This window comes from Sciurus carolinensis, chromosome 2, assembly GCF_902686445.1.
Source record: "Sciurus carolinensis chromosome 2, mSciCar1.2, whole genome shotgun sequence".
Classification (NCBI taxonomy): domain Eukaryota; kingdom Metazoa; phylum Chordata; class Mammalia; order Rodentia; family Sciuridae; genus Sciurus; species Sciurus carolinensis.
The window spans coordinates 198,852,418-198,877,084 of record NC_062214.1 but is presented as its reverse complement, the minus strand read 5'-3'; the positions used below and the strand labels follow the sequence as shown (position 1 = coordinate 198,877,084).

At 64.5% G+C, this 24,667-nt stretch overlaps 2 protein-coding genes across 6 annotated transcripts; one reads left to right on the top strand and one right to left on the bottom strand.

The window, feature by feature from the left end:
* The first annotated feature begins 126 nt into the window (after window positions 1-126).
* Tmem179 (transmembrane protein 179) lies at window positions 127-11,018 on the top strand. Its single transcript, XM_047541257.1, has 4 exons — window positions 127-672; window positions 8,264-8,401; window positions 9,043-9,121; window positions 10,113-11,018. The coding sequence occupies exons 1-4, from the start codon at window positions 368-370 to the stop codon at window positions 10,290-10,292; spliced, it is 702 nt and encodes a 233-aa protein (XP_047397213.1). The 5' UTR covers window positions 127-367; the 3' UTR covers window positions 10,293-11,018.
* Window positions 11,019-11,887: 869 nt separating this feature from the next.
* Window positions 11,888-21,870, bottom strand: C2H14orf180 (chromosome 2 C14orf180 homolog). 5 transcript variants are annotated; one of them, XM_047540931.1, is made up of 6 exons: window positions 21,692-21,870; window positions 20,733-20,815; window positions 16,133-16,256; window positions 14,502-14,581; window positions 14,049-14,084; window positions 11,888-13,478 (listed from the first exon to the last, which is right to left on the bottom strand). In XM_047540931.1, exons 1-6 carry the CDS (start codon window positions 21,725-21,727, stop codon window positions 12,944-12,946), a joined length of 894 nt encoding a protein of 297 aa, XP_047396887.1. In that variant the 5' UTR covers window positions 21,728-21,870; the 3' UTR covers window positions 11,888-12,943. The 5 variants fall into 5 exon arrangements, with proteins under 5 accessions (XP_047396887.1, XP_047396889.1, XP_047396888.1 ...); XM_047540935.1 differs by having other exon boundaries at window positions 13,033-13,478; window positions 14,461-14,581; XM_047540934.1 differs by having other exon boundaries at window positions 13,033-13,555.
* Between the last annotated feature and the right edge of the window lie 2,797 nt (window positions 21,871-24,667).

Here is a 24,667-nt window from a genome sequence, read left to right as displayed (position 1 = left end):
GTACTCCCGCTCCCTCCCCCGGTGTCCGTGCAGCATCTCCATCAATGCAGCCTGGCCTTGTCCAGCGTGGCCCTCATCCAACCCACCCAACCTTGGGTTCCTTCCCTTGCGCGCACGCCTGGAGCTGTCCTCGGTGCTGACCGCGGGCGCGCCCGGCGCTTGGCCGATGCGCACGCGTCCGGGCGGGGCGCGGTACTCGGCAGCGCAGCCACTGCGCAGCCTCCCGCGCGGCTGCAGCCCCGGCCTGCGCGCTGCGCCCTGAGATTCTCGCTGCCCGGCTCCGGCCCCGCCGCAAGCCCCTCGCGCCAGCGCCCTTCGACTCCCCGGCCCGCGGCCCGCTCGCACAGCCTCTCACCTGCAACCGACCATGGCGCTCAACAATTTCCTCTTCGCGCAGTGTGTCTGCTACTTCCTGGCCTTCCTGTTCAGCTTCGTGGTGGTGGTGCCGCTGTCCGAGAACGGCCACGACTTCCGCGGCCGCTGCCTGCTCTTCACCGAAGGCATGTGGCTGAGCGCCAACCTGACGGTGCAGGAGCGCGAGCGCTTCACGGTGCAGGAGTGGGGCCCGCCAGCCGCCTGCCGCTTCAGCCTGCTCGCCAGCCTCCTCTCGCTGCTGTTGGCCGCCGCGCACGCCTGGCGCACGCTCTTCTTCCTGTGCAAGGGACACGAGGGGTAAGTGGGGGCCTCGCGGCCCCTCTGCCCCAAAGGATGCAGCCCCAATCCGCGCAGGTGCCCCTTCCGTGCCCGCAGTGCCCCAGGCCCTCCTACCGGCAGGAACACCCCCATCGCTTTCGCAGCTCAGAGGCCTCCAAGTGTCAACACTCGGCCCTCACCACCTCCATGCAACTGCCTTTTGTCTACACGCAGACACAGGGGCCATGACGATCCTCTGCCCGCCCTCGGTTCCTCTCCCCGTGAGCGTGCACCTCCTCCAGCTTCCGGGCATCGACCCCCCGTGGTGCAGATGTTGCACAGTCATGGCGGAGCAGGGCCAGGCCTTCCTACGTGGCTCTCCAGGCCTGGGGGCAGCTCCCTACCCTGCTCTGTGCCTGCGCTCTGCTCCACCCCGCGCTCTCCTGGAGCAGGGAGGGGACCAGGCCTTGGTGGTGAGGCAGGTGGGGGTGCCCTCCTGGCCTCTGCATCATCCTGGGACAGAGGCCGGAGGGGTAATCCCTCCAGGCAAGCTCTTGGCTGGGGCAGGGGATGAGGGAGGGCTCTGCTTCTTGGTTCCAGGACCTCCCTTCCTCTGCTGCCATTGTCCTGTCACCTTCGAATGCCCTGGCACTACCCTGGAGCTCTGGGAGGAGGCTGCCGGGGCTCCTCAGCAGGGGCACCCCATGAGTCCCCACCCACTTGTGGCCTGCTGGGCCTGGGAGGGACGGGGAGAGCCAGGCCTCAGACTTTGCCCCCCATCCATCCCTTGTTGGCAGGTTTTGGTGGCTTCTCCCTCCTTGCAGGGAGGTGGGAGATGAGCAAGGGTTCTGAGGGTGTGAGGGTGGGCAGGACGGGGGCCAGCAGGGACCCGTGAGAGTGCTCGGTGTGAGAGCGCTCAGTGTGGCTGTGACACAGAGAGGCCAGAGAGAAGACAAAGAGGGGCTCCGGGGCAGAGAGGCCAGCAGGCTGTGCTGGGTGCAGGTCCTAGGACCCCAGGTGTGGGAGTCCTGGAGCGGCTGTAGCCAAGCACCACAGACTGGGGCTTCAGCACTTTCTGCTCTCCTGGATCTGGAGGCTGGACATCCAGAATCAAGGTGTCCACAGAGCCCCTCTCCTTGGGAGACTCCTTCCTAAGCTCCTTCCAGCTTCTGTGGCTCCAGCAGCCCTCCTTGTTCCTTGGCTTCGGGCTGTCACTGTGGTCTCTGTGCCTATCTTCATGTGGCTTTCTCTCTGTTTCTTGGTCTTCCCTTCTTGTGAGGACATGGTCACTGGGTTAGTGTCTACCACCCTAAACCAGGAGGCTCTCCTTCTCAGTCCTCAACTTCATGGCACTTATAAAGACCCTATTTCCAAGTGGTCACAGGTACCAGGGCTAGGACCTGGACAGAGCTTTCTGGAGGCACAGTCCAAGCCACTGCACTAAAGTTCTGCACACAGGGCCTGCAGGAAGCCAGATGTCAGCCGGATGCCTTCAAGTGCTGGGGGCTGGGCTCCTGAACTCAGGGCTGTGAGGCTGGAGTCTGCCAGGGTCAGCCTGTCTGGCCGCAGGACGACACCCCACTCCTCTGCAGGTCTTCTCGCCTCTCAGTTCCTCAGTGGCCAGGGTTCCAAGGAGATGTCTGAGATGTCACCTGCACCCACATCACCAAACCAGGACTTACCTAGTCAGCCCTCTGCAAGGTGGGGAGGTAGAAGCCCCTCTGGCCAGGAGATGGGGCTTTTTAGGGGGCATGGGAACAGTCAGAGGTCCCTCCTGTCTGGGGCTCTGGAGGTGGGGGGCACAGGCCATGGGGCCATGGCTCAGTCATTGCTCAAACATGTCCTTTCAGTCTTCTGGGCTCCTGCAGGAGAAGTGGCCCTGTTAGCCAGGGTCTCCAGGCAGGACCCAGCTTTGTGGTCACAGCAAAGGGTGGTATCAGAGAGGGGGCATCTACCTGAGGCTGAGGGACAGGCGAGGGAGTGGAGAAACTGCGAGCCTGCGGGCCAGGAGTCCGTCCTTAGAGCAGCTCATTCCATATAACGAAGGCGGCAGACCGTGGGCGCGCAGCTTCTGTCTTGTCATCTTGTAGAAGGTGTCCACCTGCCCTGTGAAATGGCCAGCATCACCCACTTCAAAGGTGGAAACCGAGGCACAGAGTTTCCAGACTCTCCCAGGGCCCTTGCAGGGGCTCATTCCTGAGGTCCTGAGGAGCAGTGCTGGCTGAAAGGCACGCACATCCTGGGGCCTTCATGGGACATCTCTGCTGACAGGCCACAGCAGGGTTTAGGAAACAGGTGGCTGGGCGGTCAAGGCACTTCAAGGAGGACCACCATGGCCTTGAACGCAGCGGGGTAGACCCAGGTGGCCTGTGCTCATGCTTGGGGCCTCTCTGCTCCAGGGCTTGGGGTCAGCTGTCCTGCCCTGAATGACCTCTCTCTCAGGTTTTTGTCTGGGCAGCCGTGGCTGGTCCAGCCTTCTCTCCTCCAGGAACACCTGGCACGTAATGCTCCATCAGGAGCTATTGGCTAGGGCCACAGGGCTTCTGGCTGCCTGCCCTCCTCTCTGCCCACTGCACAGTCCAGGTGTCAGTCAGCTGTGGTGTCTGTACTCATCTGAGTTCTGTAGGACTCGGGTAGTCTTGTGAGCCGTCCCAGGCCGACGGTATCTATCTGAGGGGACCCTGGCTGGGGAACCCAGGGTGGGCATGCATGACATTTGTTTCTGCATCTTGGTGTGCCAGAGTCATCAAATAACATTTGCCTAGAGATGTCAGCAAGATGCCTGGACCCTGAGGTGTGCTGCCCCGTGGGCACTCAGCTGGTCCCCGCAGATCAGGACCTAGCCTAGAGGTCAGCCCTTCAGACTGGCCAGGTTAGTACGTTCTGGTGCCCTGGGCAGTTGGGTCTGCAGAGGCCAGTGATGGACAGGGTGATCACCCAAGAGCAGCACTTGCAACGCAGGCTCGTGCAAGGGCTGAGCAGGGAAGGGACTTGAGATAGCTAGGGGGCCAGGACAGGCATGTACAGTGAGCTTGTGTGTGGCCAGGGCTCTTAGGGCTGTCGGTAGTCCCTGGGTTTTTGAGGGTCAGCACACACACTGCGTCTCTCAAGACCAGGCAGCAATCTTGAGGCCACCGGCTTCCCTCCCACCAGCACCCAGGTAGAGTCCTGCCTGTGGTCTCCTGAGGGGCTCTGGTTGGTCCTGAGCTGTGGATCTGAGGCTGTGTCTGAGGAGCCAGCCGTACCTCCAGCGTGCCTGCCCTGCAGTGAGGCCCAACTGCCCCTGCACAGGAGCACAGGAGGTAGTTTGGGCAGCTCTGCAGGGGTGCCCCCTGGAGCTCTGGGCTGAGTCGGTGGCACGGTGGCCCTCAGGGCAGATGGCAGGGCCATGTGGGTTGTGGGCCTGGGCCAGGGCAGCTCAGGCGAGGGGAGCCCTATCAGTCAGGGTTGGCAGCAGCCTGTGACTGGCTGGGGAGCAGGGGGTTAAGACAACCCATCTGCCTGCCCAACCTGTCCCTCAGCCTTCAGATTGCTGGGCTTCCCAGGGAAGCTGTCACCATGGAGACAGCACATCCTAGGCTGGGAACCCTGACAGGCAGGGGAGAAGGTGGGTTAACCCTGTGTGTGCTGCACTCCTTCCCACCCTGTCCTGTCTGGTCCTGGTTGGTGTGCTGGGGATCAGGTGGGGGAGCCATAAACCTGAGGGCTGGGTCCAGGGGAGGCCTCAGACACATCCAATTCTTCAAGAATCTGGAAAGCCCAGGCAGGTTCCATGGGACCCAAGCAGAGGGGCAAGAAGAGCAGGAGGAGGAGCGGCTCCAGGCTGGACCGTCCCATGTGGTGGGACTCCCTGCACTGGCCACAGGAGGAAGGAACCATGCCGCTTCACAGACAGTGGCTTAAGTGTCTGGCGCCTGCAGATCAGGAGAGTCTCTGACTGTGGAGCCTGTGTTGAGCACCTCAGTGGTGTCAGGCGGCAGGGGCAGGGACCGCAGGGCCCTGTGTCTCAGGTGTGCTGTGCCAGGGGATTCAGAGACGGCTCAGGGAGAGCCAGCCAGGAGCTGCCTCTCGGGACTCCATGTGCACCCCGCCTGAGTTTGCAGCAGAGCTCGGAGACGACTGCCCTGCCCCGCTGGGGAGGGAGCAGCTGTGGTGCTGGCCCGGCAGCCTGTGTGGCCTGCCGTCTGCACTGTGGCCAGCCCAGCCGTGTAGACACCGGGGGGATGACCTGCTGGTGAGTCGGGAATGCCAGGCACTTTGGTCCTGCCACCAGAGGGGGTCCTTGGGAGTGCTGTCCAGCAGGTGGAGGGACAGTTGTGCCCTGGCAGGGCCTGTCCAGAGTCTTCACTCTCCTGCTGTCCATTGAGCTGGATTTTGGTGCCAAGGGCAGCGCCCTTGCTCGGCTCTGCCTGTGGAGGTCAAGTCCCTGGCTGCCCTGGCCACTCTGTTCTTGCTGGAGCAGAGCAGCCAGCGCAGGTCTGGCTGGGGCGTGAGCTCTGGGTGACTGCCCTGCTGTGCTCTGCGAGCCACCTCCAGTGGGCCAGGCCCCTCCCCAGCTCACTCACTCCCAGGCCACTCTGCACAGGGGGCAGCTGCTCTGAGTCCCAGTCTCCAGATGTCTGGTGCCCATGGACAACCACACTTCCTGCAGCCCAGTGACACCACTGACCTTAGCCCTGGACACAGCTCCAGGCGAGCCACTGAGGGGCAGGGAGGGCAGGGGCCCATTCACAGCAGGGAGGTCCATCCTTGGTGGCGTGGGGCAGGGAGTGAGTGCCCCCTGAGCTCGTCATTACCCCCTGAGCTCCCATGACTTCCACAGGGACTCGGTGTGGGGGAGGGAGGGCTCTTACTACCCAATTCACAGAAGAGAAACTGAGGCTCTGAACAGGGATGTGACCTGCTCAAGGTCCGTCACCACCCTTGGCCAGAGGGCCATGGAGCTCTGTAGAAGAGTCCTGGAGGGGAACTGGCTTTCACAGGGGACACGGCTAGCCTGAGGAGCCTGGAAGCGCTGGGAGCACCCTCGACTCCCTGCCGGGGAGGGCATGGGGCCACAGAAGTGGGTGGAAGAGCCAGCGTGGAGTGGGCAGGTCAGGCAGGATGCAGGGTCCTGCGTGCAGGAGCGGGAGCCGTGTGGTGGAGTCCACCCAGGGTGGGGCTGGCTGCTGCTGGCGTCTGTTGTGTGGCTGCAGGAGGGGATGGGACTCGACTCGCGGGCACCTTGGCTGGATACCTGGCCAGATGCCACTGGGTCACAGCATTAAGAGCACTATGTCCTTTGCTCTGTCTGCTCGGGATGGGGGTTCAGGCCCCCCACCTCGGGGTTCTGCTGTTGGCCCAGCGGCCACTGGTGCATGTGGCCTGTCGTAGCAGCTGCTGTGGGATTGCTGTCTGGAGACGTCATAAGCCTGCTGACGCCTGTCTTGAGCTGGGCACAGGGACCTGGTTTTGTCATTGGCATATCGGCCCCTGGGCAGGACCCCAGGCTCCTGTTCCAGTACAGGGTCCCGCAGATGCCAGGAAAGGGCTTGGTGGGTGAGCACAGGAGGGAGGCTCCCACCAGCATGAGTGTGTCTCTGCTTGCCGGCCAGCGCCTGCCATGCTCAGTGACGCCAGCCCACCTTCCTGGCCGGGAAGCCAGTGGAGACCTGGATTCCCAGGCGCGCTCCCAAAGCCAGTTTCCTTGGAGTCATACCCCTGTGCTATGAGGCGTGGGGCAGTTTGGAAGTGGACAAGGCCCTTTCTTGACCACCCTGCTCCTTGCTGCTGTCCTGCATGAAGGAGTCTCCTGTGAGGGCCCCACAGGGACAGGGACCATCCCCCACCCCTTGGCACCTCAGTGGGCAGTCAACCTGGGCTCACCTGAGGGACTTTGAATCTCTGAGGCCTTCAGGATGGTGGATGTTTGGGGGAAAGGCAGGGGTCTGGTGGGGCGGCTGACCCAACTCAGGTCCCCTGTGCCGCCAGGAAAGGAAGCAGCAGTGCCTTGGGGCGTGTGGACCTGGCAGAGGCTGTGGGGCTCACAGGACAGTGTGGCCCATGGGGCAGTGTAGCCAGGCCTGAGGGCCCCCCACCTGGGCTCCCTGGGCTCAGCCCTCCCGGCCTGGCCTGAGCCAGCTCCCCCGCCCTGCAGCTCGTCCCTTTAGCTTTAAGTAGGTGAAAAATCAGAGCAGACTGTATGGCAAGTCCCTCCTGCAGTCCCCAGTGCTGTGGAGACCATGGGGGTAAATGTCCTTCCTCCGTGTCCTTGGCTGTTTGAGATGCCAAAGCAAAGTGCCCTGGACTGGGCTGCCTGAGAACTGCAGAGCGTGCACCCGGTCCTGGAGGCTGGGTGTCAGGTCAGGGAGCTGCGGAGCGTGCACCTGGTCCTGGAGGCTGGGTGTCAGGGAGCTGCGGAGCGTGCACCCGGTCCTGGAGGCTGGGTGTCAAGTCAGGGAGCTGCGGAGCGTGCACCCGGTCCTGGAGGCTGGGTGTCAGGTCAGGGAGCTGCGGAGCATGTACCCGGTCCTGGAGGCTGGGTGTCAGGTCAGGGCGCTGCGGAGCGTGCACCCGGTCCTGGAGGCTGGGTGTCAAGTCAGGGAGCTGCGGAGCGTGCACCCAGTCCTGGAGGCTGGGTGTCAGGGAGCTGCGGAGCGTGCACCCGGTCCTGGAGGCTGGGTGTCAGGTCAGGGAGCTGCGGAGCATGTACCCGGTCCTGGAGGCTGGGTGTCAGGTCAGGGAGCTGCGGAGCGTGCACCTGGTCCTGGAGGCTGGGTGTCAGGTCAGGGAGCTGCGGAGCGTGCACCTGGTCCTGGAGGCTGGGTGTCAGGTCAGGGCGCTGCGGAGCGTGCACCCGGTCCTGGAGGCTGGGTGTCAGGGCGCTGCGGAGCGTGCACCCGGTCCTGGAGGCTGGGTGTCAAGTCAGGGAGCTGCGGAGCGTGCACCCAGTCCTGGAGGCTGGGTGTCAGGTCAGGGAGCTGCGGAGCGTGCACCCGGTCCTGGAGGCTGGGTGTCAGGTCAGGGAGCTGCGGAGCATGTACCCGGTCCTGGAGGCTGGGTGTCAGGTCAGGGCGCTGCGGAGCGTGCACCCGGTCCTGGAGGCTGGGTGTCAGGTCAGGGCGCTGGCGGGTTCAGTCCGGGGGGCTGCTTCCTGGTTTGTGCGCGGTGCCTTCTTGCTGTGTCCCCTCTGGTGGAGCTCGCCGGGTCCCTTTTATGAGGCACTAACACAGTCCCTGGGGACCCCAGCCTGTGGCCAATCCGCTTTCCAAGGCCCATCCCCGCTGCCATCACTGTGGGGTTAGGGTTTCCATGGGCGGACTTCGGGGTACAGGCATTCACTGTGGGGGTCTGCCCGTGGCCTTGGGGTCCGTGGCTTAGAAGGGTGTCTCCTGTGCCTTGGGGCTAGTGATCTCGGCCTGTCACTGGCCGTGCTGGCCCTGCCGCCCCTGTGCAGTGACAGTCCATGGTTCCAGCTTTGGGTCCTTGGGAGGGTGAGATGGGCAGCTCGGGGCCAGGGGTATCACCAGGGCAAGGGGTGGCTGCAGAAGGGGAGGTGGCTCTGGATGCCAGCAGGGAAGTGTGGAGGCTTGGACCCCATGTTGGGGGGTGCCGAGCGCCCCCCATGTCCACCTCTTGTCCTTGGCTGCAGCTCCTTCTTCTATGCCTTTGTGAACCTCCTGGTCAGCGCCTTCGTGGTCTTCCTGGTCTTCATCGCCAGCACCATCGTGAGCGTGGGCTTCACCATGTGGTGTGACACTGTCACGGAGAAGGGCGCTGTGCCCCGCAGGTATGCTTCCCGCTGCACCCCGGAGACCCTTCCCAGCCTCCCTGTGCTCCAGGCTCTTCCCTCGCGAATCCCGCCCTGCGTCTGCAGCTTGGCCCTGACGCGGGCCCCTGACCTCTGCACACCTGGGAGCCCCTTCCGGAGCCCACCTCCTCAGCACCCAGTCCCTCCTTCCCAGCTAGGAGAACAGTGTCACACCGGAGTGAGGCCCCCAAGAGCCAGAGGCTTGGACAGGCAATGAGTGGGGGCCCAGGTGGTCAGCAATTGCCACCAGGGCTTGGGAGACTCTGGAAACTGGAGGTGGCCATGCAGCCTGAGACCCTGGGGACTTGCCCTGAGCTGCCTGTGGGAGGCAGAGGGTCCCAGGAGGTGTTGGGCTCGAGACGAGTCCTGGAAGGGTTGGAGGGCGGGTGGGGTAGTGAAGAATAGAGCAGAAGTGTGTCCTCTGGTTGTCTGTGGGTTCTTTCCCCAAAGCCAGTCCTGCTCCACTGGTGAGGGTGTGGACTGATGCCCAGAGGGGTCCCTGGTGGCTTCCCCCTGCCCCCAAGTGGACGGCCCCTCAGCACTTGGGGGTGGAGCTCACTGCTCCCTGCCAGCCGCTCTGCCACAGAAGTCGCCCTCCACACCCATGTCTCACATTTTAGCTGTGAGGAACTCCAGGACATCGACTTGGAGCTGAATGTGGACAATTCTGCCTTCTATGATCAGTTCGCCATTGCCCAGGTAGGCCGTGTTGGGGTGGGGCCGCCACTGCTGGACATTCGCTCATCTCCCCCGTTTGGGGGAGGAAACAAATCATAGTTAACAACAGGGCCAGGCAGGGAGGGTGCAGACTGTGGGGCAGTTGGGAAGTTTCCGTCTTGAGACAGAGCGGATTCTTGTGGGCAGGCTCAGGGAGGGGCAGGTCCAGGGCGAACATGCAGAGGCAGGAAGGTGGTGAGGTGCCAGGAGGCGGGGTGGGGTGTGGGGAGGTGGGGCTGGAAGGGGAGGTCGGGTGCTGGGTCTCCTGCAGGGAGGGGTCTGTGTTCTGGACGGGCCTCATGAGCGCCCCCTGCCGGTGGGAGGTGCAAGGTGCGGGTTCTCCTGGAACAGCACAGGAGGCCCTTGTGGTGTCTTGGTGTTCCTGTGTGCCCGCGCTGGGCTCCGTGCTGGGCGCCCTGCTGGCTGCACACGGGCTGGTGGTCAGCGGAGCCCCAGGCAGAGTCCTGGTGGCGAGGGTCTTTGCTGAGGTGAGCTGAAATGGTCCAAGACACCTTCATGGAAATTTCGTGGAAGATGCTTCTGGCCTAATTTGTGCCGATTAGATGAGGTATGGGGACAGACACACTCAAAGGGGAGCCAGTTAGATGTGGAGCCAGCCTCGAGCTGATTAAATGGCTTCTCCTTCAACTGTTTGGAAACAGCAGGTGAAGCTCAGCTTATCCAGTGGCTGGGGGGATCTAGGGTCTACAAGCTCCTTGGAGCTGAGCTGCCCCAGCTGCCGAGCGGGCATGTCTGCTAGCCCCTGCTCCCCCCAGGGGACCCCGCTGCAGGCCAGGGTGCTGAGTCCCCAGGCTCCTCGCAGCCTTGGTTCTGGAGGCCTGCTGCAGAGAGGAGGCTGGGGTCCCGAGGCCTCTCAGCATGCCTGTCCTTTCCTGCAGAGCCGGGGCTGCCAGGCAGGCACGGCACTGGGGCGGGGGTGGCTGCGCCCCTGATGCTGCCCCGCTCTCTGCAGTTTGGCCTCTGGGCATCCTGGCTGGCCTGGCTGGCCATCACCACCCTGGCCTTCCTGAAGGTCTACCACAACTGCCGCCAGGAGGACCTGCTGGACAGCCTGGTCCACGAGAAGGAGCTGCTGCTGGCCAGGCCGGGACCCCGCGCCTCCTTCCATGGGGAGAAGAGCGCTGTCATCTAGGCTCCCTGCTGGCAGGGGAGCCGACCCAGGACCCCTGCCCATCTTCCCGTCCTGGGGGAGTGGCGAGGGGTCCCCACCTGGGCCCCCAGCCCTGCCAGCGCCGCCCTGCATGTGTCCCTCTGCCCTGCCTGCTGTGAGGTGAGCACCCCGATTCCCTCCGAGAGCTGGACAGTGGCTGGCTAGGCAGCGCAGGGACCGGGGTGGGCAGCACCAGGCGTCCCACGGCACTCGGCTCTCATCCGCCAGGTCCCCTGAGTCCTGTGGCCGCGGGGCGGCTGGTCCACGCTCCGCCTGTGGTGTGTGGACAGGGAGGTGCAGCACCAGCCCCCAGGGTGCTGCCTCCCTCCCGCGCACGGCAGCCACGCCCTCAGAGCTCAGGCGCAGGGCCAGCGTGTGAGCCTGGCACCCTAGCTCTGCTCTCGGGTGAGCAGCTGGGCTACTGGCTGTGCACACCCTGCGGGAGAGCCCAGTGCCTCCCTGGCCGGCATGTTCCCCTGTGTCCTTAGTCCAGGGAGTGGGGCCCACGTGGAAGAGCCCCACCTGCCCTGGCCTCAGCCAGCCAGTTCAGGATCCCGCCCGCCACTGCCATGCCCTTCTGGAAGGGACAGCCTGACTGTGTCCAGCTCTCTGCTGTCACCACAGATGACTGGTGGGTTTCAGGTAGGAGGGTGGCTCAGGCCAACCTCAAGGGGCTTGGCGGGGATGGTCAGCTGGGCTCTGGGACTAGTCAGGACACTCTGAAGGCAGGTGCCAGTCCAGGAGAAGCCCAACCAGGTGGGGCAGGGTTGTGGCCATCCCTGCAGGGCTCCAGCCCCAGGGTCGACTGAGTTTCCAGCAGGTTCTCAGGGCACAGCATTTTGATGCTCTGAGGTCCCCAAAGCTGCTCTTTCCTGGGCCCCTCACACCAGCCCTAGTCCACTGGACACAAAGACCCTGCCCAACCCTGAGGGTCCTGGTGTGTGTCCCCAGCACAGGGTAAAGGGGCTTCTGCCTCACTCTGTCCCAGACTGTAGCCCCCAGGACCTTGGAAGGAGGAGCAGGGGACAGGGCACGGGACAAGGGCAGCCATTGCCAGGGCTGTGTAGACCTGAGTCCACCTGCACTGGAGCTGTCTTGGGGGGCTGCACCTGGTGCCCCAGACACCTAGGCCCTGGGGGTTCCAGGAGGGGGCCGCTGACCTGGTGCTGGCGGGAGCTGGTGGCCCTTGCGCTCCTCCGGGGCTGTGGTGTGGGTTCCCACAGTGGCTGCACTGCAGACGGCTTTTAAAATGTCTGAGCTGCTCCTGGCTTGTTCATGGGGACACCTTATTTTAATTTTCCTTCTGGCTAAACTGAAGGCAAAGATCTTAAACCTCGTGTGTCTGTTTCTCCAAATCAAAATAAAAGCAAGACCGCCAAGTCTCCTGTGGGGTCCGCTGCGTCTCCCGCCCGCCCTCCTCGGCTTCCCTCTTCTCGTGGCTCCACTGCTTCCGGTCTGTGATTCGAAGGGCTGCATCCAGGGTTGTTCTGTCGGTTTTGGGGGCTTATCAGGAGCCACCTTCCGGGCACTGCTGGGCCTCATGCCTACATGTCTCCTGGCTCCCAAGTGACCCCTCAGGTATGAGGGTGGATTTGAGGATCCCCCAGGTGGTTATTTGAGCAACATTTATTACATTAAGTCAGCTGGGTTTGGAGTTCTGTGGGCCGTACAGAGCTGGGCATGTCCCTCTGCGGTCTTTGCAGTGGACAGCTGGCTGTGAGCAGGGCTGCCCTCGTGCCTTGTGGCAGAACATGGGTTGGGGAGACCAGCCCCCTTCCAGCCAGGACCCCTACCCAGAACCAGGATGAGAAGGCAGCCCCCACTACAGAGGCCGTGAGCTCACCTCTCAGAGCCTGTTTTTCCATTTGGAATGGCCAGTGGTGACCTGCCTGTCCTCTTCCCAGGGTGGGTGAGATGGGATGGGTCCCTGGGCAGCTGGGCTGGTGCAGGGGACTGGTAACCATGGTGATGACTATGCCGGGGTCCCCTGACCCCTCACCATGGTCCTCTTGAGGCTGCTTCTGGAAACAGGGCCTCTCTCTGCAGGGCTCCCTCACCCTGGACTCCCCTGAATCTGAAGCTGCAGGAAACACTGGCGCTCCCTGCCCATGGTCTCTGAGGCCGGGGCTTGGTATCCTGAGCAGTAGGACTTGCTGGGGGACATGGCCCCGAGGCTCAGTGCACCCCAGTTCTCACATGAAGGGCATGTGGCTGCGGCGGGCAGGGAGGCCCCTAGTGACCAGCCCATGCTCCGGTGCTGCAGGGAATTCCTCACGAAGTGGCCCCATGTTTCTCGCGCCTGTAAAAATCCCATGACTGAAAGAGGTTGTGGGGATTTTAATGGAAACTCTCTTCTCTCCACCTAAGTGCAACCAGCCCCAAACGGCCTCCCTGGGCTCTTGGGGTCAAGTGTGGGGTCAGAGCTGGGCTCAGAGTTTGGACCCACACCAGGGGCCTCGTGGGCTGCAGAGGGAGGTGCCTCCCCAACAGTCAGGGCCCCTCTCCTGCTGGGTTTCGCCGTCTGGGCCTGGCCAGGCCCCCAGACAGCAGAAGGCTCTGTCTGGCCTTCTGAGTGGCCCCACACACGTGGGCAGGGTGCCTGTCCTCAAGGGGCCGCACACGGGACAGTCAGACTAGGGCTCCCTCCGGGTCGAGGGTGGTGAGGACCTAAATGTACTCTCACAGTGAACCCCAAACAGCAGGCGCTGTACTGGTGGGGTGCTGGTCACCCTGTCTGGCCTTGAGTCCTGGGTCCCTGTCCCCAGTTTCCCCCGCCGCGGAGTCCCTGGGTTTTTCAACACAGCTGCCAGGGCTGTCTCCTGGGTCCAGAGCCAGGGCTGCCCCCGTCCCAGAGCCCAGGACTGCTCGGGCTCTAGCCCACGGCCTCCTCTACCCAGGCCTGTCCAGAGGCGACGTCCTGGCTGGCTACTGGCCAGAGACCCAGAAGGCAGTGCCAGCAGGTGAGGAGCACGTGCCGCAGGTGCATGAGGAGGACCAGGAGCTGGGCTCGGAGGTCCTCCAGGGACGTTGCCACGGGCCTGGCCCTGCCACAGTACAGGCCCAGAGCCACCCCGAGCAGGACACACGCGCAGAGCCGCAGGAGCAGGGAGCCGCCGCGGGGCATGAGGTGCAGCAGGGAGCCTCTGTGGGGCCGGTGCCGGCTGGACACTGTGGGCGAGCGTGGGCAGGTCAGTGCCGGCCTGTGCCTTGACCCTCCCCGGTGAGAACGGCCAGGTGCTTCCCCTCTGTTGGGAAAGGGATGGAAGGAGACCCAGGCTGCCCGGCCACAACCTGCTACTGTCCTGTGCCCATGAGGGTGGGCACTTGGAGTGGCTTGGGGTGACTCCCAGAGTACCCGTGGGGTGTGGATCCCATCCCATCCTGGCCAGAGGCTAACTGCACCTGTGGAGGGGGTGCTGCTGCCCCTCTGTGTCCACCAAGGACCCAGCAGAGGGAGCAGCTTTCAGCTACGGCTTTGGAGCAGACAGAGGGGGAGGCCGAGCGGGCCTGGGGCGGTAGGGGCGTGGGGACCAGGCCTGGGGCTCATGGAAGGGAGGCCGAGCGGGCCTGGGGCGGTGGGGGCGTGGGGACCAGGCCTGGGGCTCATGGAAGGGAGGCCGAGCGGGCCTGGGGTGGTGGGGGTGTGGGGACCAGGCCTGGGGCTCATCAAGCTGCGCCAGATACTCGTGGCCGGTGGCGGCCCAGGCTCCTGGGCAGAGGGGCTCAGGCTGAACTCACCCTTGATGGCGGCCCTGGTGTCCCTGCTGGCGATGTCTACGAGGAGAGCACAGATGTCCCAGTGTGCCAGGCCCCCCAGGCCCCCTCCCCCTCCCCAGTCCAAAGGATGCCACGGCAGGCCATGGCCAGCAGCCAGCTGGCCCACAGGCAGGAGGCCCAGCTCCAGCAGGGCCCTGACCTCCAAGGACAGTGGCCATGGAGAAGCAGTTCTTGCCTGCCAGCAGCTGCTCCACTACCCACAGTGTGTCCACGTGACCCCACGGCCCAGGCTTTATGGGGTTCTGCCTGGGAAAACAACCAGGACCATGGCCCCCTCTGGTGGTCCGGAGACCTGCCAGACCTGCGTGGGCACTGCGGGCACCCCCCAACCCTTGATGCCAGCCCTGCTGGCTGGCCTGCGTGCCCCTCTTACAGTGAATGGCCACCTCCAAGGGCTCTCTGAACCGCACGTGCCTGGAGATGCTCTGTGGCTCGGGCCTGCGCCTTGGCTGGCTCCGTCTCAGGATGGAGCGGGGACCCTTCCTATCACTCTCCTGGGGATGAGTGGGAGGCAGACAGCATGAGCGCTTTCCACTGGAGACAGGTTGTCCCATCCAGAGTCCTTGCTCCCCCTCTGGGTTTCATGCAGAGGGACAGACAGGCTCTGGAGGACCAGAGAAGGGCGTGGAGACCCTCCAGACTGCCCTCAGCCCCACCCCCTGCTACTCCTTGTGGTGAGGTCCACATGAACCCTGGACAGTATTGAGCAGCCAAGGTCAGCAACGAGCAGGTCCCAGTGTGGCCCAGACTCTGTGCCTCCCCGTCCCAATAGGACCAGAATAACGTCCGCATGTCAAGAAGAGGAATGACCCCACATAAGGGTGACCCCGTGGCAATCGGCCGCCGACTGAGGCCTGCCTCTGCCTCAGGGTTCAGAGCCTGCCCAAGTTCCCTTGGGCTCTGTCAGGGGTCCCTAAACACCAGGCGTGCAGAGGCTGGTGACCAGGGATCAGGCGGGGAGGGACCAGAGTGCAGAGCCCGGACAGGGCTTGGGGACCCACCAGCCAGGTGGGAGGGCGCCTGCTCCTGGGGGAGGTGCCAGCCCCAGGCTCCTCCATGCCCTCTTTGGCTGCTGTTCAGGCCCCAGTGGGGACCGTGGGGGACCTGGGGTGTGGGGATGGCGTGGGGAGGGCTCTGGGTAGGGGGCCAGGGCAACAAACGCCACCCAGTCCACAGGGCTGGCTGAGGCCTTGGCTGGCTGCAGGGTCCTTGCCCTCAAGGATCTTGGCCTCCCTCTCCTGGGACAGCAGGTGACCAGGCTGCTCTGTGGCAGGGCTGCGCCCTCCTGCTCTGGTACCATCTCACTGCCCAGTACCAAGTTGGAAGACAAGCCCCTGGCCTCCGGGAGCCCCAGTGTCCTTGTCTTGGCACAGGGACAGCAGGCTGTCCGAGGGCTGTGCCCAGGCTGCTCCCAGCTGGGCACCACTACTGTGCCCAGGCTGCAGCCCTCAGGGGAGGCTGCCCTTCCGGCACAAGACCTCCTCTTGGCTGTGACCTCCCTGGCCTGACAGGTCTCCATTAGGCCTCAGGGTCTGGGGTCTCGGTCCCTCCTGCTTGGATCCCCCAGCTGCCTACTCCTTGGAGGAACCCCCCGTCCCTCTCCCGGTCCCTCCCGCTTCGTTCTGGATGGAGGATGCTTGGTGAGCCTCAGCGCGTCCTGTGTCTAACCCTCGCTTCAGCACTGTCCTTTCTGGGCTACTCAGCTCTATAAACTTCCATGGCTCCCACTTCTCCCATCTCTGTCCAGCGTCCCTCCCTGCCCCTGACTTCCTCCATCTGGCCATCCTCCCACCCTGTCCTTGTGTGCTGCTTCTGTGCCCAGGAAGCTGGCCCAATGCTGCAGGTGCCCCACCTGGTGTCTCACCAGAGCAAGTCCTTCCAGGTGGCCTCCCCACCCCCACCAGCCCCCAGAGGTCTCCCCTCCTGTGGCCCCTGGTGCAGAGGACACCTTCAGAGCAAGGGCAGGGACCCTCTCTGTCCTCACCTGCCCCCAGCCCTAGGGGATGCCAGCGTGAGGGCCCGGGCACCACCGGCAGCCTACTCACCCTTTCTGCCCTGGGCATGCGAGGGTCCCCTGCGGCTGCCTTTTTCCTGGTCTGGTGTTGGGTCTCCGGCCGGGAGTCGGGGCGTGAGGCTGGCAGGGTGGTCTTCATTTCCTGGAACGGGGTCCTAAGGCAGGAAAGGGACTGCTCACTGCACAAGCAGCACTCCCGGGGCTAAAGACAAGGCGGGGAAGATGCCCCCGGGAAGCCGCTGGCCTCCCGGCTCGGACTGGCCTTGCCCAAGAGTGGCAGAAGCCCTGCGCGCTGTTTGCTCAGACACGCGCCTAGAGGCATTTTCTGCTGCTGCACAGTCTTCACAACCCTCATCTTTCATGGCTGCATAATACTCCTTGGGGCTGCCGCCCTGATTTGCACCCACCGACTCGGGAAGTGTGCCTTCTGTCATGGTAGCTGTATGCCTCTCTGCGTTGCCTCTGCTCAGCAGGGGTGGGTGCCTCACCATGCCAGGGCTCGGCAGGCCGAGGGCCCAGTGGCCTGACCCACTGCGCTCCAGAGTCCTGAGGCCCCCCAGCACTGCCTTGCTCATCTCTGTCTATCTAGCCTCTGTCCTCTGTCTGTCTCTGGTTCTCTCTGCTATAAGCACATCCCTCTGTCTCTGCTTCTGTCTCTGACCTGTCCTTCCTTGGGTCACGCTGCTCACGTTCCGAGTGCAGAGGCACCTCTTGCTCCCTCTGTGTGTCCCCCGTGGCCAGGAGCTTCTGCACCTCCCTTGCCCGTGCTCAGGGAGGCCCGTGTGGATTTCCTTTCCCAGCCTTGGCAGAACCCTCGACCTCTGAGGACTCCAGTCCGGTCACAGGCACCGACGCCTGGCCATCCCAGCGGGGAAGCCAGGTACCAGACATCAGCCCTTCCAGGACCCAGGGGGCTGCCGAGCACACTGCCCTAGAGGGAGAGGAGTGTGCCTGGCCGCACAGAGCAGGCATCCGGGGCTGCTGGCAGGCCGGGTCCTCTCTGCCGACTTGGGCGCCATCGGCCCAGCCTTTCCCAGGGCCCCTGATGTGGGGCCTTTGGTGGGCATTATTGCCCTCGCTGTGGTGGCAGAAGCTTGAATTTCATGAGAAGCGTCCTGGTTTCCATGGCCCTCCAGGGCCTGTCCCCCAGCTGGGGGCAGGCTGAGAGGGAGGGGCTTTCCCTGTCCCTGTGGCCAGCCGAGCACCGTGACATCCACACCACAAGGCCCGCCTGGCTCTGTGACCTCAGAGAGCACTTTCTCCCACAGTGGATGGCGTCAGGTTTTATTGCAAAAAAGGGCTGAGCAAGGAGCCGTGGCAGGGAGCCAGCACACCTACACCCACGCTCGGGGAGGCTGCTGTGGAGAGCTCTGCTGGGCTCGGTGTCCAGTGCCAAGGTCACCGGAATGTGGGCCCACGTGGCCTCTGGCCAGTGCGGACAAAGAGCCCCAGGTCTGTTCCGTTTGGGGACGCTTCTTGGTGGGGAGGCCCGGCCAGCATCTACAGAGAGGGTGCTGGACGCAGTTTGCACTTGGGAGGGCCAGGAACTGCTGACACTCTGCAGGCAAGGGCCACGGGGTGGGGCAGAGACCCCGTCAGTCTCCTGGGCCCAGACCTGGGCGGAGGGGAGCCTGTGAGCTTTGTGGCTTCTCCTGTGGCTGCACAGACGGGGGCGCCCCAACCCTGCGGCCATGCTGCCTGGCTCAGTCCTTGCCCTGGCCCTTCACAGGCAGGGCCACCCCAGGCAGGGCCACCCCAGGCAGGGCCACACCAGGCAGGGCCACACCAGGGAGGACCACACCAGGGAGGGTCACACCAGGCAGGGCCACACCAGGGAGGGCCACACCAGGCAGGGCCACACCAGGCAGGGCCACACCAGGGAGGACCACACCAGGGAGGGCCACACCAGGCAGGGCCACACCAGGGAGGGCCACACCAGGCAGGGCCACACCAGGCAGGGCCACACCAGGGAGGGCCACACCAGGCAGGGCCACACCAGGCAGGGCCACACCAGGGAGGACCACACCAGGGAGGGTCACACCAGGGAGGACCACACCAGGGAGGACCACACCAGAGAGGGTCACACCAGGCAGGGCCACACCAGGGAGGACCACACCAGGCAGGGCCACACCAGGCAGGGCCACACCAGGCAGGGCCACACCAGGGAGGACCACACCAGGCAGGGCCATACCAGACAGGGTCACACCAGGCAGGGCCACACCAGGCAGGGCCACACCAGGGAGGGCCACACCAGGGAGGGCCACACCAGGGAGGACCACACCAGGCAGGGTCACACCAGGGAGGGTCACACCAGGGAGGGTCACACCAGGGAGGACCACACCAGGCAGGGCCACACCAGGGAGGGCCACACCAGGGAGGGTAACACCAGGGAGGACCACACCAGGGAGGGTTACACCAGGGAGGGTCACACCAGGCAGGGCCACACCAGGCAGGGCCACACCAGGGAGGGTCACACCAGGGAGGACCACACCAGGGAGGGTCACACCAGGGAGGGCCACACCAGGCAGGGCCACACCAGGGAGGGTCACACCAGGGAGGGTCACACCAGGAAGGGTCACACCAGGCAGGGCCACACCAGGAAGGGTCACACCAGGCAGGGCCACACCAGGGAGGACCACACCAGGCAGGGCCACACCAGGGAGGGTCACACCAGGGAGGGTCACACCAGGAAGGGTCACACCAGGCAGGGCCACACCAGGCAGGGCCACACCAGGGAGGACCACACCAGGGAGGGTCACACCAGGGAGGGTCACACCAGGGAGGGTCACACCAGGGAGGGTCACACCAGGCAGGGTCACACCAGGAAGGGTCACACCAGGGAGGACCACACCAGGGAGGGCCACACCAGGGAGGACCACACCAGGGAGGGTCACACCAGGGAGGGTCACACCAGGGAGTGCCACACCAGGGAGGGCCACACCAGGCAGGGTCACACCAGGGAGGGTCACACCAGGGAGGGCCACACCAGGCAGGGTCACACCAGGCCTCCACACTCTGCTGCACAGCCTGCGCACTGTGGCAAGCCCTCCCTGGCAGGGCTCTCTGTGGGATTTGGGGACTACGTGTGTGTGCACACACGTGAGCATGTCTGTACATGTCTGTGTCCATGCCGATGTGTGACTATGACAGTGACCACCCGTGGCTCTGTGCACGTGTCCTTGGGAGTGTCCATATGCCTGTCCATGCGTGTGAGCCTGAGTGTGTGCGTTCGTTGGGAGAATGCACACCTGCTGATATCGAGTGCACACACTCAGGTGTGTCTGTTTGTAAGCGTGCGTGCATGTGTGCCCGGAGGTGTGATCGTGTGCGTGTGTGGGTGTGTTGAGTGTGCGCGTGTGCAGGGTGCTGTGCACTGCCTGCTGTGACCTAGTGGTTGCTCGGCTCTGGAGCTCCTTGTGTGGCCACCTGTGATGGGCGTCTCAGGCCCTGGGCCTCGCCTGCTCCTGCTCAGTGGGAGCTGATGGCAGCTGGCTTGGGCCCTGGGGGCAGGTGGGCTCGGGTCGCAGCAGGCCGTTGGCGCTTCTACGAGGGCGGTGCTCCTTTGCCCAGGCACAGGGACAGCCCCTCCCTCATGCCCTGCGCCCCCTCTGAAGCCCACCTTCACCTCGCCCTTGTCCCTGCTCCTGGGCGGCTCCCCACCCCTCTGCAGGCAGGGGCGGCCTGGCCCCAAACTTCCCCTCCAGGAGGGAGGGAGCCTTGGCAGGAAGCAGGGCCTTTGGTGTCCCCAGGTCTCGCGGGGTTCTGGTCTCTGTGAGCTTGGTCACGTGAGTGAGCTCCTGGGGCTCATGACCCCACGGTGACATGGCAGAGGGGTGGCCTTGGCACGCACAGCAGCAGTGGGGAGGCCTCTGGGCCCCCTGCCCCCAGCAGAGGCCCTGGTGGAGGGACTGGGTGTAACTTGAGTGTACTTTCTCTGGGGCCAGCTGGTGACAGATGGGTGATAAAGAGTGGAAAATAGTTCCAGGGGCTGGGGCCTGGGGAGCGTCATCGCCGTGCCACGCTGCTGGGGAGGGTGCCTGTGAGCAGGGCTGCCCCTCGCTCTGGGTCAAGTGGTGTCCCAAAGACCCTCCGGGCATTCTTGGCACTTGTCCAAGTGCCCCCACCTCGTCTCCGAGCATTGGAGCAGGTGACGGCCCAGCGTCACATCTCCACTGACCACCCCTGCTCTGGGCCTGGCCACTGCCCTGCCTCCAGAGCCTGAGGAAGGACGGCCTCCCCTTTCACCTCTGTGCCTGGGGCACTCACAGCCTGCTCTGCCGGCCGGCCCGTGCTGCCCACCACAGCCACAGCCCGTCGCCTGGGTCTCCATCCTCGCCCAGGGCCGGCCCGTGTGCAGCGACTGGCCTGTGCAGACCCCAGTGCCCTGCCAGTGCCGCCAGCAGGCCCCTGCCAGCTCTGGCCACCAACAGACACCGTCTGGCCCCCACAGTGCTCCCTGTGGTCACTCACATCCGGACAGGGCCCACAGTCAAGGAGGCAGGCGGCCTGGAGCCCAGGTGAGTAGCACACTGGGGGCTGGAGGTGGGCCAGGGTCCGGGAAGCTGGAGACCTCCCGGGAGAGCAAGGAGATTCACGAGCCACACACACACACACACACACACACACCCCACCTGGGCTCCTGTGGTGCCGTTGCTGTCGCGGGTGAGCTGGCCACCTGCCCTGTCCCCCACGCCGCTGGCCACCAGAGCCTCACCTGGGTGGGAACCAGAGCTGAGGAGTGTGGCTCACAGACCAGCAGAGAAGTTTCCATTACAGAAACACAGGCAGTGGCCTCCGCAGCCCCGTGGGCCTGGCCCCTGGGTGGCCTCAGAGCAGGGGTCCCCAGGGAGGCTGTCTCTGTGGTGCCCGGGGCCCCCTCTGTCCCAGTCGCCTAAGCAGTTTGGCCGCTGGGCTACAGAGCTGAAGCAGCAGAGCAAGCTGTGCCTCCTGCCAGCTGGGAAGAGCAGGGAGCCAGGGAGGCCGCACTGACTCGTCCCTGCCGCAGGAGGCCAAGCGCGGGGCGCGGGGCGGGGGTGTGGGGCACAGGGCTCCCAAGAAGGCAGTCAGAACCCACAGGCAGCTCCCAGGCCCACCTGCTTCCAACCTAAGCAGGAGGCAGACCTGGGGAGGGACTGTCCCTGGCTGGGCTCTCTCAGGCGCCTGGAGGCCCTGGCTGAGGGACAGGAAGCAGGGGCTGCCTCGGGCAGCTCTCACCATCTGGGGGCATCTGGAGGCTCTGTGTGCCTGAGAGACCCGTGCTCCAGCTTCTGTCCCCGAAGCAGCTGGCTCCCTAGGAGGCTCGGAGCACCAGAGGCCAGGGTGTCCCTCTGGTCCCCTCAGGGGCTCTCCAGTCCCCCATGTGGATGAGCTTCAGAGGGGCTGGGCACTACCAGCCACCCTGGTTTTCCTGAACTGTTCCACTTTAGGGAAGCCCCTCAGTCGTGGGTGAAGCTGGGGAGGTGCCCTGCAGGGGGCTCAGGGTCACTCAGGTGAGCCCAGTCAGGCTCTGCCTGTGCCTGCTGTCCTTGGCAGGTTCCTCGCCAGCACCCTGTCTGATTGGCATCCACCTGCTCCCAGAGCTGGCTCTCACCTGGCTCCCTCCGGGGTCCTCGGCAGGTCCCAGCATGGGGCAGAGTCCAGCAGTGTCCTGGAGTGTCCTCCTCAGGAGGAGGCGGGGCAGCCCTCAAGGCACACAGGTGAAGGGCCTTCCTGGCCTCCCTCTGGCTCTGTCCTGGAGGGGCTGCCTGCTCGTCCACAGGGCCCAGTCGGTGCGGCCTGTGTCCCTGAGCCTGGCCCCTCTGCTCTGGTGTGGAGGCCGTCCAACTTGCAAGGACTGAGCTGCGATTTCCTTTCCCTTTGGCAGGAACAGCAACAACCCCCAGGATAGGCCTCTGGCCCCAGACTGGGTGGGAGGTGGCTGTTCCCCTGGTGGACAGCAGGCCAGGCCTGCAGACAAGGCCAGGGGTCAGGGCCACTGTTCCCACCCCCTTGGCCAAATGTGTCCTCCCAGGCTAATTCCAGAGTTGCGTGGCTCACGGAAAGCCCATGGCTTGAAGTGAGGGCCAGCGTGGGGAGTCGAGGTCACGTGCTGAGGGGGTCCAGCCCCTGAAGAGGCCCTGCTGTGCCTCCCTGCCCACATGGCCTCACACCCTGGGGCTTCGGGGAAAAGGCAAAGGACGAGTCCCAAGCAGGGGATTTGGGGCCTGCTCTCTGAGCCCCAGCCATGCCCTGGCAGAAGAGCTCCTGGGCCAGGGAGGCACAGTGGGACCGGCATCCAGGGCCTGTCCAGGACACAGGGCTCACCACTGCCTCTGCTGCTTGCAGCTGCCCCGCCTGGCAGGTGTACCTGGCCCCTCATTTACAGATGAGGAAAGTACAGCTCAGAGAGGCCAGGCAACCTGCTCAAAGTCACACAGCAGGAGGAGGTGCTGGCTCAGGCACAGTGGCTGCTGTTTAGCAGCCCACCTGCAGGTGTGCATGGCAGCCTGATGGACTCTGATCTGAGGGGCTCGGTGGGCTGCCATAGCATGGGATTGGCAGGTGGGTAGACCTCTGATCGACTGAGGGGCAGCCCGAGGAGGGTGGAGAGACCCTGTCCCATAACGTTCCATGGGGGCATATCCTGCTTGGGCAAAGCTGCAGGACCCCTGGAGCCTTGGCATGCATGATGGGAGGCGCCATGTGAGCGGAGGGCCGATGGCCACCCAGGGGCCACATCTGGCCACATCTGGCCACAGAGGCCGGGACTCACCACCCGTCCCCATGCGGTGGTGCTGGGGGCTGCTGCCTGCTGCCGCCTCGTGCTGGGGTGGGGCGCGACTTCCCTTAAAGGGCAATGGTGAGTTCTTTGCTCTGTGGGCCACACTGCACTCTGCCCCTCCGACAGTGGGGAAAATGGCATGGCTGTGTTCCAATAAAGCTTTATTGACAAAAACCAGTGGGTCCAACTGACCCCCAGGATGTCTTTTGCTGACCCCTGTCTGAGGGAGACGGCCTAGGAGGGTGGGGGCAGCGGGTGTCCTGCAGAGCTGGGTGTGTAGGAGGACTAAGGTCCTGAAGTCAGACAAGGCCCACCTCCTGGCTCAGCCCTGACCCAGCTTCTGGGTCAATAAGGCTGGAGCTGTCCCCACTGGGCAGAGTGGGGAGCTCCGGGCAGCTTCTTCTGTCCTGTCCTGTGGACTGGAGGGAGGGAAGGGCCAACCTCAGGCCTTGGAAGCTGCCTACTGCTTGCTGTCTCTGGAAAGGGGATGTCACCCTGTCCTCGTGACTTTTGCTCTGGCCAGCCATGTCCCAAGCCCCGCCAAGCCTGATGAGGCCTGCCTTGCACCCTCCACAGGTGCCTGCTCTATCGGGACACCTCCTGGCCTCTGCAGGGTGGGCTAAGGTGGCCTGGGTGAGCTTCAGGGCACACGTGGGTGCTCAGAGGGGCCTCTGCTCCTGTGCCAGGGACGGCGGGGTGGGGCCAGGCCCTGCCACCTCAGGCCTGCCATGGTCGTGGAATGGTTCCCGTGCCTGGGCTGCCCCACCGTCAGGGATGAGGAGCCCCAGATTTGGTCCTGACTGCCACTGTCCAGCCAGGTGGCCCAACCTGTCCCCTGATTGGAGTCCCGTGCCAGCCTGCGCCCACTCAGCAGAGAGAATGATCTGTTTTCTGCTCGAGTCTCCTGGGGGGCAGCAAGCCAGGAGCCCGGGACAGTGCCTGAGGACTCGCAGAGCCGTAGGCCCTCAGTGTGAGGAGCTGGAGCTGGCAAGACAGGGAGGGGGGCAGCTGGTGGGTGGGGCACAAGGGAGGGGACCTCACTGCCAGCTGCCAGGCCCAAAGGGACAGGGGGCCCAAAGTCACCGCCGGCCATGGCCACCTGGTCCCAGGTGGGCCCCACCAGTGCCCCTTGGGGGGTGGAAGGAGTGTAGCCCGAGGGTTGGGGTCCCGGAGAGGAGGGGGAGAGGCAGTGGGGACGGTGGGCTTTGGGTTGGAGGGCAGAAGTACAACCCCAGGAGGCCGATGGGCCTGCTTGGGGCCCCGGCACTGCTGCCCTCCAGGGCAGGTGGTGGGGAGTGTCCACCCCAGAACTATCTGAGGAAAGGACTCAGAGTGGGCAGTGAGTCCTCCACCACTGGGCAGGCAGAGGACGAGCCTGCCTGTGGACTCAGTCAGGGACAGTGTGTGGTGTGGGGCGGTGTCCGTGGGGAGCATGGGCCCTGCTGCTCTTGCTGCTGCCCAGTGGCTTGTCCAGCACATGACCAGGGTTGTGGCGTTTCTCTGGCTTTCAACTGCAGCTGAGGGTCCTGTGTGGTCACCACTGGCCGTGGGGTCACCTCCACACTGTGGAGCCTGCAGCTCATCATTCTCAGACTGAACAGGGGCCTTTGATGGTCGGGGCCACCTCTGGCCACTCCACTGCAGAGCCAGGCCCTGAAGAGGTGAGCGTGCTGGCAGCACCTGGCCGGAGCGGGGGCACCACGTCCGCCGCAGCACACAGCCGAGCTGGCCAGGACCGCTGGGCCCCCTTGTGCACTAACAAAAGCGCCCCTTTCCCTCCCGTTAAATTATTCATGACCTCCAAGA